The 13,502-nt window shown below is 45.2% G+C and overlaps 1 protein-coding gene and 1 long non-coding RNA gene across 4 annotated transcripts in view; one reads left to right on the top strand and one right to left on the bottom strand.

Moving 5' to 3' along the window:
• LOC308482837 overlaps window positions 1–13,502 on the top strand; it is a 107,480-nt gene that overhangs the window by 38,156 nt on the left and 55,822 nt on the right. The gene's annotated exons all lie outside the window — the stretch shown is intronic.
• Window positions 8,919–12,565, bottom strand: HES4 (hes family bHLH transcription factor 4). 2 transcript variants are annotated; one of them, XM_081016362.1, is made up of 4 exons: window positions 12,084–12,565; window positions 11,306–11,401; window positions 10,903–10,990; window positions 8,919–10,016 (listed from the first exon to the last, which is right to left on the bottom strand). In XM_081016362.1, the coding sequence occupies exons 1-4, from the start codon at window positions 12,189–12,191 to the stop codon at window positions 9,436–9,438; spliced, it is 873 nt and encodes a 290-aa protein (XP_080872488.1). In that variant the 5' UTR covers window positions 12,192–12,565; the 3' UTR covers window positions 8,919–9,435. The 2 variants fall into 2 exon arrangements, with proteins under 2 accessions (XP_080872488.1, XP_080872487.1); XM_081016361.1 differs by having other exon boundaries at window positions 8,919–10,019; window positions 12,084–12,564.

Below are 13,502 nucleotides of genomic sequence, written 5' to 3'. Positions count from 1 at the left end.
CGTATATTACACTTATCCCAAAGACAGAGACTGAAAAGACTCAGATCAAGAACTACCGCCCTATATCACTACTTAATGTGGATTACAAAATTTTTGCAGACATTTTAGCAAAAAGATTGAAAAAAGTGTTGGTGGGGGAGATTCATAAGGACCAAGCAGGCTTTCTCCCAGGAAGACATTTGTCAGATAACGTGAGGAACATAATAGACATTATGGAATTATTAGAAGTTAATAGAAACACTAAGGCAGTTTTGATATTTGTGGACGCAGAGAAAGCCTTTGACAATATTTCTTGGAGTTTTATGAAGAAGAATCTACAAGGGATGGGGGTAGGTCAAGGTTTTGAGAATGGTATAGGTGCAATATATTCTGAACAAAAGGCTAAACTAATTGTAAATAATGTGGTAACTGAAGTGATTCAGATAGAAAAAGGGACACGACAGGGGTGCCCAATATCTCCATTGCTTTTTATATCAGTCCTGGAGGTTTTGTTAAATATGATCAGAAAAGACCAGTTGGTTAAGGGGGTTCAAGTTGGAGCAAAACATTATAAACTGAAGGCTTTCGCAGATGACTTAGTATTAACTTTGCAAGAGCCATACACTAGTACGAAAAGGGTTTTGGAACTAATTCAAGAATTTGGTCAAGTTGCAGGTTTTAAATTAAACAAACAAAAAACTAAAGTGCTGGAGAAAAATCTAACAGCTATGGAAAGAGAGCAGTTTCAAAAGGAAACAGGACTAGCCGTGGTTAACAAAGTGAAATACTTGGGGATTAATATGACATCTAAAAATGTGAATCTATTTAAAGATAATTATGAGAAATGTTGGATGGAAGTTAAGAAAGATCTAGAAGTTTGGTCAAATTTGAAGCTTTCCTTGTTAGGCCGAATTGCTGTTATTAAGATGAATGTTTTGCCTAGAATGTTGTTTTTATTTCAGGCTTTGCAGATTTTGGACAAAATGGACTGTTTCAAGAGGTGGCAGAAAGATATATCTAAATTTGTCTGGCAGGGCAAAAAGCCCAGAATAAAATTTAAGATACTTACGGATGCAAAAGAAAGAGGGGGGTTTGCCCTGCCGGACTTAAAGTTGTATTATGAATCAGCAGCTTTTTGCTGGTTGAAAGATTGGCTGCTCCTTGAGAATACAGACATTTTGGATTTGGAAGGGTTCAATAATACCTTCGGATGGCATGCTTATATATGGTATGACAAGGTAAAGGCCCATAAAGGTTTTAAGAATCATATTGTTAGGAAAGCTTTATATAATGTTTGGATTAGATACAAAGAATTGTTGGAAAACAAAACCCCAAGGTGGCTGTCGCCAATGGAAGCTAAAGGGGTGAAAAAACTTAATATGGAATCGAAATGGCCAAAATATGGGGAAATTCTAGAGCAAGTGGGAGATAAGGTAAAACTACAGAGCTATGAAAAATTGAAGCCTAAAGTTCGAGACTGGCTCCATTATTATCAAATAATGGAGGTTTTTAAACAAGACAGAAAAATTGGCTTCCAGGTGGAAAGATCCAAATTAGAAACAGAACTGTTAGAACCCAATACTAAAACTTTGTCAAGAATGTATAACTTGTTGCTGAAGTGGAATACACAGGATGAGACGGTTAAGTCAGCTATGATTAAATGGGCACAGGATTTTGGTTATAACATTATGTTTGCTGACTGGGAAAAGTTATGGACCACCGGTATAAAGTTTACGGCATGTAATGCCTTAAGAGAAAATATTATGAAAATGATCTACAGGTGGTACATGACACCAGTCAAGCTTGCAAAAATTTATCATTTGCCCGATAATAAATGCTGGAAATGTAAAGAAACTGAAGGTACATTCTTTCATCTTTGGTGGACTTGCCCAAGGATTAAAGACTTCTGGGAGATGATTTATAATGAATTGAAAAAGGTATTTAAGTATACCTTTCTTAAGAAACCAGAGGCTTTTCTCCTGGGCATGGCTGACCAATTGGTGTTAAAGAAGGACAGAATTTTTTTTATGTACGCCACAACAGCAGCAAGAGTCCTTATAGCAAAATATTGGAAGACACAAGAACTACCCACACTGGAAGAATGGCAGACGAAGGTGATTGACTATATGGGACTAGCTGAGATGACCGGCAGAATCCGAGACCAAGGAAAAGAGACAGTGGAGGAAGACTGGAAGAAATTTAAAGTCTATCTTAAGAATTACTATAAAGTAAATGAATGCTAAAACGCCAAGGTTAAGAAATTATGAGGTTACTGCTGTATGGATTTGGTAATGACAAGAGGGTTTAAAGGTCAATTAATTAAAATTTGAAGTGAGGATTTGCTGGAAGAAATTTGAAAACAAGGATGCAGAAAGGGAGGGTATGGGGAAGTCGGAGAGAACAGGGTTATGAAAAGAAGGAATTGAAATTTTACATGTTTATGTGTTTGTTTGTTATTGTATTGTGTTTTGTATGTGTTAACTAAGTGTTAAAAAAAACCAATAAAAATATTAAAAAAAAAAAAAAATAAACATTATGCCACACTGACTCTCTTTTCAACCTGTCAAATCTGATATAAAATGGGTGTGGAACCTTCATTTCTCCAGTAAGACTTGGCCCTCCAGGTCTCCTCATCTGGCCCACTGGGCTGTTTCCCCCAACCCTGATCTCAGATGCGGGGCACATAAAGAGGTGTGTGTGTGTGTGTGTGTGTGTGTGCGCGCGCGCAGGAAAATCCCTGTGAGGATTCTGGCAACATAGGTCAGCTCTAGCTACTGCCCCCCCCATTATGCGTAAAGTTGGCATAACATAGGTGACCTGTCAGCCCCTTCCCCAGAAATGATGCTTCGCTTCTCTCTATCAACAACAGTAACTATGATACTGTACTGGCCTACTTTACAGGGTTGTTGTAAGGATTCCTGGCTGAATATATGGGAATTGCTTTGAATGTTCAAGTGCTGTACAAAGGCTAAACAGTGTTGCTGTTTATTATCCTCACCGCCAAATTGCCACTCCAGGCAGCCACATCACCTGTTGCCTGCCTCTCCCTTACCTCCGAACAAATGCCTTGTTGTATGACTTTCTTGATCAGTGCCAATTTTTAAATGTCTCATTCGTCTGCAGCCAGGCCTTGCTGCAATTGCTTCACCTTTGGCTGGGATTAGTGCACTCAGTGTGTGTGTGTGAGTGTGTTGGTGTGTGTCATAATGGGTGGCAAAAATTATCTTTCTCTCCATTCTTTTCCCTCTCTGCCACACCAGGATGAAATTGGGCAGGGATGGGGGTTGGGGAGGCTGATAGAGAAGAAGAAGAGAGGGGGGAAAAGAACAGGGCTGAATTATTCTCTTTTATGAGGTGAGCATTGTGAAGGCAGGCGATTGAATTTACAACACTATTGAGTATGAGAGTCCATCTCACCCTGTCAATGAGAAAGCGGGCTTTCTGGGGAGGGGGGTGGCTGGGTGGGGGTGGGAAGCGAGGAAAGAGGCACATTTAACCCTTCTGCCTTGCATTCCCAGGCATCTCAATAGACTCTCAGCCTTGCAAAAGAGCCCGCTGCATACTCAATGAGACCTTTTATACCTTTTAATTACCCTTCTCGACAAAAGGGCCAAGGCTCTTCACTGCCCAGCTCTCCTGTAAGGCGGGAGGCTAACTTTTCCCGCTTCCCTCTAGCTCCTTAAATGAGAGAAAATACAGAGGGTATAACATCTCTCCCCCCCCCCCCTTTCTGTGCACCTTGCCCCCAAACAGCTTCCTACCAAAGTATGTTTGTAAATGTGGGTTGAAGGCTGAATTATGATTTTTAAACTTTTTTTATATAAAAATGTTCCTGTTTTATCCTATACTTTTTCTAGAGAAGTTGGAGCAGTGTAGCTGGTGTCCTCTCCCTCCTCACCTCCCTCTTTTTACACACACACACACACACACACACACGTATATGTGTATTTATTTATATATTTATTACATTTAAATCCCAGCTCTCCTCCTCCAAAGTGCTCAGGGCGGCATACATACTTACAAATCATAGAATTGTAGAGTTGGAAGGGACCCCCAAGGTACATCTAGTCCACCCCCCCCAATGCAGGAATCTTTTATTCAACATGGGGCTCAAACCCATAACCCTGCGATCAATAGCCTCATGCTCTACCGGCTGAACTGTACCCAGCTTCTTTTTTCTCTTCCCATATTTTGTCCTCACAACAACACTGTGAGGCTGAGACTGAATGACTGGCCTGAGGTCGCCCAGTGAGCTTTGTGGCTGAGTGGGGATTTGAACCCTGATCTCCCAAGTCTTTGTCCAACAGTAGCCAGCCTTAGATGCCCTAGTGGGAATCCCTAAAGCTGGACTCAAGTGCAAGAACATTCACCCTTCCTGTGGTTTCCAGCAACTGATATTCAGAGGCATTCTGCCTTCAACAGCGGATATAAAACATAGTTATCATTGCTAGTAGCTGTTGATAATACCCCGGAGTCTCAGGTTCAAATTCCCACACAGCCATGAAGCTCAATAGGTGACCTTGGGCTCAGTTGGTGTCTCTCAGACTAAGCTACCTTACAGGGTTGTTTTGGATAAAATTGAGGGTGGGTGGGTGGTGGGAGAAATGCAGGTGGTATTCAGTTAAGAGTTACTCAGAGTAGGCACACTGATATCAATTAATGAATGTGACCAAGTTAGGCACATGAATTTCAGTGGGTCTCCTCTGAGTAAAAGTTAGCTGAATACTGCCCTATCAGTGCAACAGTCTACCTTGATTGCTGCAAACAGAAAACCAGCATGACAGGCAGATGTCTGAGACAGAAACTGTCTCCTGATGTTCTAGCTTTTTCCTTGCAGAGAATTAAAGCACAAGCACACACATGCACACACCACAATCATCTGAAGAAACATCCAGAAGAGATATCCGCCGCCTACAGTCTGAAGTAGTGTGGCCCATTATGTCAAGTTAATTATTTCCCTACATCCTTGCAGCTTTCTGCTGAGGACAAAAGAAGAGTGAACTCTGCCTGTTGAATTTCTACCTGTCAGAAAAGTGTTAGTTAGAGGCACAGGAGCCCTGCCAGAAGAACAGGTAGATAGCCACTAGTGTTGCCAGCTTTTGCACTACCCCATGGGTAGGTAAACTAAGGCCCGGGGGCCGGATCTGGCCCAATCGCCTTCTAAATCCAGCCCGCGGATGGTCCAGGAATCAGCGTGTTTTTACATGAGTAGAATGTGCCCCTTTATTTAAAACGCATCTCTGGGTTATTTGTGGGGCCTGCCTGGTGTTTTTACATGAGTAGAATGTGTGCTTTTATTTAAAATGGATCTCTGTGTTATTTGTGGGGCATAGGAATTCGTTCATCCCCCCCCCAAAAAATATAGTCCGGCCCCCCACAAGGTCTGAGGGACAGTGGACCGGCCCCCTGCTTAAAAAGTTTGCTGACCCCTGCACTAGCCCCTGTAGGAATATAGGATCTGTCTGATACTGAGCCAGATGTCTGATCCATCTACAGTAGTTCAATGTTATCTGGCAGTGACTCTCCAGGGTTTCAGGCAGGTATCTTTCCCAGCTCTACCTTAGATGCCAGTGAGTGAACCTGGTCCTGGGACTCAAATATTTATGTAAAGAGGCAAGAGTGGATCAGGGCTTTCCCCCCACCCCCCACTAGCCACTTGGCAACCGTACATATAATTTGTGCTAGAGCTCAGTCAAAGAGGAACATGCCTGGGCTAATAAGAATGCTGCATATCTTAATCTTCCTGCAGAAAAAGTAGTCATAGTTTCTTCCTGCTCAGCTGGATCAGAGTTTCTGGGTCAGAAGGTGTGATGGCCTCGTGATGTGTGTGTGTGTGTGTTTAAAAAAAATCACCCAGCACCTCTTTTTAAGGAAATAAAATTGCTGGCTTAATGCCAGCTACAGAATAAGCCACGAAGGCAGACAGAAGAATTAGTTAGTCCAGGGTTTAGTTTCTGGGCTCTTTTCCAAATGCCAGACCTCAGCCGTTTGGAGTGACAACGCCGGTGCCTCTGTGGCCTGCCTTCCAACCCTAAAGAGCTACATCCATTCCTTGCACATCTGGGGAAAGGGCAGATGGGTGCAGTGACCAGTTTTGTGCTCCAGAATTGCTCACTCTAAAGAGAAAGAGAATGACTTCTCAGAGGAGATTCCACCCAACCCCCTGCCCGTGAAACATGGAAAACAGACTTTAGAAAGACCATCCCATAATTTCCCTGCCACATGAAAAGGCAGGATGTAGGCGGAGGTATGCAGGGCCCCCAAGCTGTACCACAGGGAGAGGCTTGCATGTTTGCCCCCTGCTCCCAGCATAGAAGGCTGGCAAAGGTCCAACAGAGGTGTAAACACATGACATCTTTCCCCCCTGTTGCAAATACTACCACAGAAACTCCTGTAAACTAGCTCAAGGAAAACTATGATAGAGGTCCAAGACCTAGAAAAGGTGGGCAATTGGTTCCAAAATCTTCATTACCAAGGAGGAGAACTCCCCCAGGCAGACTCAGAAAAACAAAACTGTTTCACCCCAAACTTGAAAAATAGATTGTTTTAAATTCCAGGTCCACTGCTCAGCCCAAATTCAGACTCAGGCATTACCTGCAAGTGCCCTAACACAGGTGGCCCTTCTGGTGCTGTTGGACTTCCCTTCTCGTCAGCCCCAGCCACCATGGCCAGATGGCCAGGGATTACGGGAGTTGTAGTCCAACATCTGGAGGACCACATGTGCCCTAGCCCTGCCCTGGCAAGTCTCTAAACCACTCTCCCAGCCACCCGCTTACCTGTCTACCAACACACCCAACCTCTCCGGCCCAACTCCTGAGGGTTGAGTGGAGGGAGGTTTGGCTTCCTTATCTAGCATGCGGCATTACACTCATTTTAAGTGTTGAGGAGGGGAAGGAAAATTAGAAACCTCCCTTCTACCCATTCCAATTGCTGTGGAAGCGAAGGTGATGTGGGTATCCACATAGCCTTACAAGTGGGAGGCAGGACTTGGGTTCTTTTCCAGCTCAGATGAAAATCTGAGCTGCAGAATAACTTTTGGGCCTGTCATGTTCACTTTACATTTGAAGTGGGTGTTAAAAGTGGCTGGGACTTTTTAATTCCCTGATATGAATTTCTGTAATTTTGCTAATCCTTATAACTGTGGCTACATTCCTTGTGTTGGAACCAAAGGAGGATAGAAAGAATGAATACTGTGTAGGAACATACACTTGTCTGAAGAGACCCGGGTAAAATAAATGGCAACCCTCTCTTAGAACCTACCCCGAGATCCATAGTTGGCAAAGCTTGGGAGGAACAGAATAGGCTCTTTGCACAGAGTTTGAACTGAAGCAGACAGCATGTTAGGGTGATGACCAAGTTGCAAATTCAATTCCCCAATGTGACTTGTTACCCCAGGGCTACATCACTGCCAATCTAACCTACGTAAGGATATATTGGAATATGCCCTGAACCCTTTGTAAATTGTGGGAAAGAAAACATGAGCAAATAAGGTTTGGTTTGTCAAAATCTTTTGTTGCGTAATAGGAATAATTTTACTTTCTGAAACATCATTTCCAGAATGGCGGGGGGAGATAGGAGGCAATATTTAGCATGCAAAGCCTTTGCAAGAGTATGCTTATAGGGTTCCTCCACCCTTCCAGCTGTTGCCCCATTACAAGAAAAAGCATATAACATGTGCAGCACACAATTTTGGGCATGTTTATTCAGAGGTCAACTCTTACTCTGTCGGGGAAGTTTTCTTAAGATTGTGGTTTCAGTCATGGGTGTAGCCCAGATTTTTGTTGGGGGGGCAGGACTTTTGTTGGGGGGGGCGCGGAACTGATGTGATTGGTCAGTTAGTTAAGTATTTCTATTGTTTTTCTTGATTGGGGTGGGGAGCTGCCCCCTGCCCCTCCTTAACTACACCCATGGCTTCAGTTGATTTGTATGACTAAAGACAGTAGTTCTGAAGCAAAAAACCAAAACCCAAAACATACTGTTTGCAGGCATGTCACAGCAGGCATCATTTTTGGAGACATAGCCATTCCCCACCCTCCCTCTCTCTCACACACTTTTAAGATCCACTGCCTCATCAATTAGGGCTACATTATTATTTTTTTAATTAAAGATTTTCTTGATTTACAGAAGTATGTGTAATGTCTCTCGTATTTTTCCATGTAACATTAATTAGGGCTACATTTTAGTCAACCGAAAACATCCCCAGATGATCAGTTGGTTGTATTAAACATTGCAGTCCTATTTAGCCTTCCTCCATCCCACACTTTTAAAACTTGCCCATGGTGCTGAAATGAGTGACCTAGGCTTGGAAAATTACTCGTTCACATGCCTGAACACACAGATGCAAACAACATAGTATCTGTGGCACATCCAAAGCCAGGAAGGGAGAGACCAGGATTCCTAGCACCATCATATTTTTCACAATCAATACAGAGAGACTTGCCTATCTGCACACCTGGAGGCAAAGGGCCCCCACAGACTGCTGTAAGTTTGCTGGAGTAATCTGCAACATGTCACAGATGCAATAATAGTGTGTTAGTGGAGGATTAATGGTGGCCATCATCCCACTTCATTAGCTGTTCTGTGATGCTTCCCCAGTGATACAGTATTATTGCTGTCTGGAGGGACACTCTTGTGCTATAACGCAGCAGGAGTTGGATAAACCCACCATCACCACTTGTTGATATAAAGTTACCAGATCTCAGCAGGAAGTTATGGGATATGTGTTGATTGATAACAAAGCCGAGTGTCCACCCTCAGTCTTTTGCAGGTGCAAACAGTACTGAAAGTGGGATAGTGTGAAACTGCCATGCTATTATCATGAATGCACAATAAAAAGGACTTCTGAAGAGGCCTTAATTCTTCCTTGCTTGAGATGGAAAGACTCTTCAGAAAGCTGATCCCACCTTCACCACCAGCCTTTGCCAGACAACACACCAATATTTCTAGTTCAAGAAAATTTTTATTTGTACAAATACTTTCCAACATTTTTTATTTTTAAAAAAAACAAACAAACCAAAACATCAGGCATACAGACTCACAAAAAAAGAAAGAAGCTTTGGCATAGTATGGGAATATTTGATACAGAACTAATGTTGTAATCCTATATCCAGTTTCCTGGGAAGCAAGGTCCTCTGAAATCAATGGGACTTTATACTTTTCTTTTTAAAAAGTAGGAACACATAGGATTGTGCTGTAAGACTTTTCCTTTTTAAAAAACAGAACCAAACCAAAGTATTTCACATAAACAATTTTTTTAATTAAAAAAAAGAGTAAGAATACAAACTGAATTCCCAACCTTTGGAAATGAATAAATAAGGAGTTTGTGGGGTGGGGTGCATTTAACACAAAAACCAAAGTCCAGGTTCCATACAACGGAACCAAATTCAAGTCCTTTTGTGCAGGGGTGGGGGTTAGGAAGCGGGAGCAGAAGATGGTGTCTGCTTTCAGAAGAGAGAATCACCAAGGCCTCCAGACAGCTTCACTGCGCTCCCCACCAGCTTGGGAGACTGGCGCTAAGCTTCCCCCGAAGGATGTGAGCCCCTGCACTGGGGAGACGGAAGGAGTTGCTGTCGAACTGCCGGAAGAGACTGGCATGTTTGCGTTGGCGTAGAGAGGAATCACTGGCCCTGAGCCAGGCGGGAAGGCCGGGTTCGGGATGAGGAAAGCAAACTGGCCCTCAGTTGCCGGCACCAGCTGAAAGCCCCCGTAGACCTTCGGAGACAAGGTTTCCGCAGGGTTCAGTTTGCAAGGCACTGGCATCCCCCCAGGTCCTCCAGCAGGTCCTGGCAACTGGACATGCAGAGGTTGAGCCAGATGGGCAGGCTGTCCACTTGCGGCTGGAGGTGGTGGGGGCGGTGGGGGCGCAGGGTAATTCATGGCCACGATCTGACTCAGGCAGGTGGAGAGGTGGCCCAGCAGCCGGCCGCGGACATCCGTGTTGACTCCTTCGCAGGTGGACAGGAAGCGAGTCACTTCGTTCATGCACTCGTTAAATCCTGCCCGGTATTTGCCTAGGACGGTAGGATCAGCACTCAGGGCTGCTGCAAAGAAGGGGAAAGAGACAAGGAGGAGAAGGGTTAGCCGGCTTGGATCTTTCAAAGCCTTTTTAGTTCAGCAGACGCAGCTTCCTTTCCTTTCCTCTCTTATGTGAACAGCTGCATGCCAGCTCCGAAATTGCTCCTCAACAGCTAATTATATCTGTGCATTTAAGCTTATGGGGATTGGCTGAATTGCAGGTCAGGGTATCTCAACCTGGATTTGGTGACGGAAGAGCTGGGTTCAAACCCCTCATGGTGCTCAGCCATGAAGCTTCTTGTGTGGCTTTGGATAAATCCCTTCTGGAGGGGAGTGTGATGAAATACAGGACTGGAAGGGCAGGGGTTCAAAATCCTTGCTGAGCCACAAAACACATTTGGGTGGTCCAAGACAATCTACCTACCTCACAGGTTTGCTGTGAGGGTTTTTCTTTTTTTAAAAAAGGGGCTATCAGATGTTCTGGAGGCAAGGGCAGTGTGTGGGCCAAGGAGGGCCGTAGTGCTTTGTGTGTAGAAGGTCCCAGACTCTGCCCTCAATGGCATCCTCAGGTAGGGCTGGGAAGGATTCCCTGCCTGAAAGCTTGGAGAGACGCTGCCTGTCCTTGTAGACAGTGCTGAGATACAGGGATCAGTGCTCTGACTCAGCATAAGGCTGCTTTCTATGTGTACAAATGTGCTAAGCAGATTAACTGGAAAGGGGTCAGGAAAGGAGGGAGGCCAGCCAAATCGCCAGGCTTTATTTTACGTGCATCAGATTGCAAGGTTGTCAAGCAGGATAGCCAGGAGTCAGGGAGAAACATTCAATTCAGTTCCGAATTGAATCCCCATCTCCACCCCCCACCCCATTTGCAGCCCACCCAAATCTGCCGGTAGGAAGGTTGCCACTCACCTGTCATCTGGGCCCTTTGCAGGTTCCGCAGGTGCTTTACTGTCATTTCCAGAATATCTGCTTTCTCCAGCTTTGAGTGCCGGGAGCTCTGTGGAAAGCAAACAAGCATGATGAGCAAGTTTATTCCATTTGTGGGAGGCAAGGCAACAAGGAATAATAACCTAAGGAGTCCCTTCCCCCATATCTTAAAAACTTTGCTGCATCTGGCCATCTGGGACCAATTCGCCTCTCGCTTATCTCTCCCCCTCCCACAATGGCCATAAGTCGACCAGGTAGCTAAATATCAGTAGTAGAATCAAAAGGGTCCTTTCCAGGGTGGGGTAGAGAACTCAGGTACATGCAGTTCACCCCCCCAAAAGGAATTCTCCAAATATAACTGTTGCCCCCTTGAATCAAAACTTACATCTTTCTTCAGAGCATCCAGAATGAGAGTCTTGAGCTGGCCCAAGCTTTCGTTAATCCTGGCACGGCGTCGTTTCTCCATGATTGGTTTGGAAGACTGAGGGGAACACAGAGAAGTGGTAGAAATTTAGGTGGGCATCAGATAAGCGCTCTTATCACTCTTCCTGTCTACGAGCACAATAGCAACTTTGAATGCTACTGCTAACTGCAACATGCGTAGCTTTAGTTACTTAGTAAGCTACTCCAGGTAGTTGGGTCGACTTGAGACCCTTTTCAGATTGTACACCCATCCCAGCCACTACAAGCCTTCTCAAGATGCCCCCCCATGCTCATACCAACACAACAACTCTGTAAACAAACGTAACTTCCCATTCTTTGTTCCACAGCTTTGCCCTAAAATTGTTCCCCACCCCTCCCCATATAATACTCAAACCTGTCAAGGCACTGCCCCAAAGGCACAAGGCTAATCCCCCCCCCCCAATCTAACATACATCACTTGCCTGCTGCTACCATATTCACATGCTCATTTCACACACACAGTAATTTATTTGGGAGATGGTCCTTCCTATATAGAAAACGCCAGCAGATCAAACACCCACATTTTATGGGGAGATTCGGGGTACGTAAACAGCTTTGGAGTAATAAGTAAGATTCGCTAAAGGATGGCGAGAGGAGAGATCCATTTGCGCAGTCACACACATGTACGCAAGCTACATTAAAAAAATATCAATCCAAATCAATATATTTTTGCGGGGTGGGGAGAAGATGAGGGAAATTACCTTTCTGTGTTCGCTGGCGCTCTTGGGTTTATCGGGGGTCTGGCTGGCACTGGCCGGGGCACCCGCAATCGGGGAGGCAGTAGGCTTCTCCATAGTATCAGCCGGCATTTTTGCAGTTTCTTGATTTTAATGCAGAAATGAAAAAAACAACAAAAATCGGGGGACGTCGCAAAACAGCGCTGGAAGTATTACAGTAGGGGCGGGAGACTGGATCAACTGTTTTTAAAAAGCAAAACAAAACTGTACATCCGATGTTGGTAGCCAATGTATTTAAGGTTGCTGCTGTCGGTGCAATGGTTACTTATCCCAGCTTAAGAGTTTGCTGGCCAAAAGACCAAGGAAAAGGGTGGCGGGGGGTCGAGTAAAGTCTGTGTTTGCAATCAGGCGTCAGCGCGCGCGCGGCTACCAGCGCGCCTGGCTAGTCGCTCTTCCGCCGCGCTTGTGCTGCTGCAGAGCCGCTGCTGGCTTGGCAGGCTCCGAGGAAACTCCCCCTCCGCCTTTATAGTCGGCGGCAGCTCCCAATTCGTGTGAAACCTTCTCCGCATTCTTTCCCACACTCCTGGCAGCCAATCGGAGACGGGACTCACCCCGCCGGGGCCGCCGATTGGAGGACGCCCCCGCGAGCTGTCAGTCACGCGCTGAGCTTCCAAATATATATATATATATAATATCTCCCAAGGCTGGATTGAAACCAGCAGCTTGGAAGGAACAAAGGTGTGTGTGTGTTGGGGGGGGGTCAGCAACACTCCCCCCTTCAAAAACAGGTGTGCAAGGCAACCTGTACAGCAAGTCGGTAGGCTTCTATAATACAACACCCCCCCCCAAACTTAAATAGGAGCGATAGGAATGTATTAATCCCAGTTTTGCCTTGCAAAATGGGGGTGGGGGTGCAAAGAGGCTTGGAGGGACACTCAACAGCAGCAGCAGCCCGGGGAAAGGCCCTGGCAGAGCACCTGCTTGGCATGCGGAAGGTGCCAGGTTCAATCTCCGGCATCTCCAGGTAGGGCTGGGAATGTCCCCTGCCTGGAAAGCCCTTGGGGAGCCGCTTCCCATCAGCGTAGAAAATCCTGGAGAAAGTTCTCAGGCCAGATATTTGAGGAGGTCAGTTGCTGTAGGCTACATATGGCAAGGGAAGGAGGGTAGAATTAAAAAACAACAACAACTCTCAGCCCCTGTTACTGAAGGGGCGAGGGAGAAGCAAATGCTGAGAATTTCAGAAAAAGCTGGGCTGCTATGTATGTGCTTTTACCTGGTTACGGCCTTTGTGATAACGATTCTCATCCCGGCTTTTGCTTTTGCAATTTCCTTAAAGGGGGGAAAAATCCCCGCCTTAATCCCCTATGCTAAATTTTGTACTCATTTTTCATTTTTCGCTAGGGTGGTTCTTGTTTAGATACAGCTGGATGGGGATGGAGTGGA

This window comes from Podarcis pityusensis, assembly GCF_964106645.2.
Source record: "Podarcis pityusensis genome assembly, chromosome: 8".
In the NCBI taxonomy this organism is placed as follows: domain Eukaryota; kingdom Metazoa; phylum Chordata; class Lepidosauria; order Squamata; family Lacertidae; genus Podarcis; species Podarcis pityusensis.
Note: the sequence above shows the minus strand (reverse complement) of the source record. Positions and strands in the feature narration are given on the sequence as shown.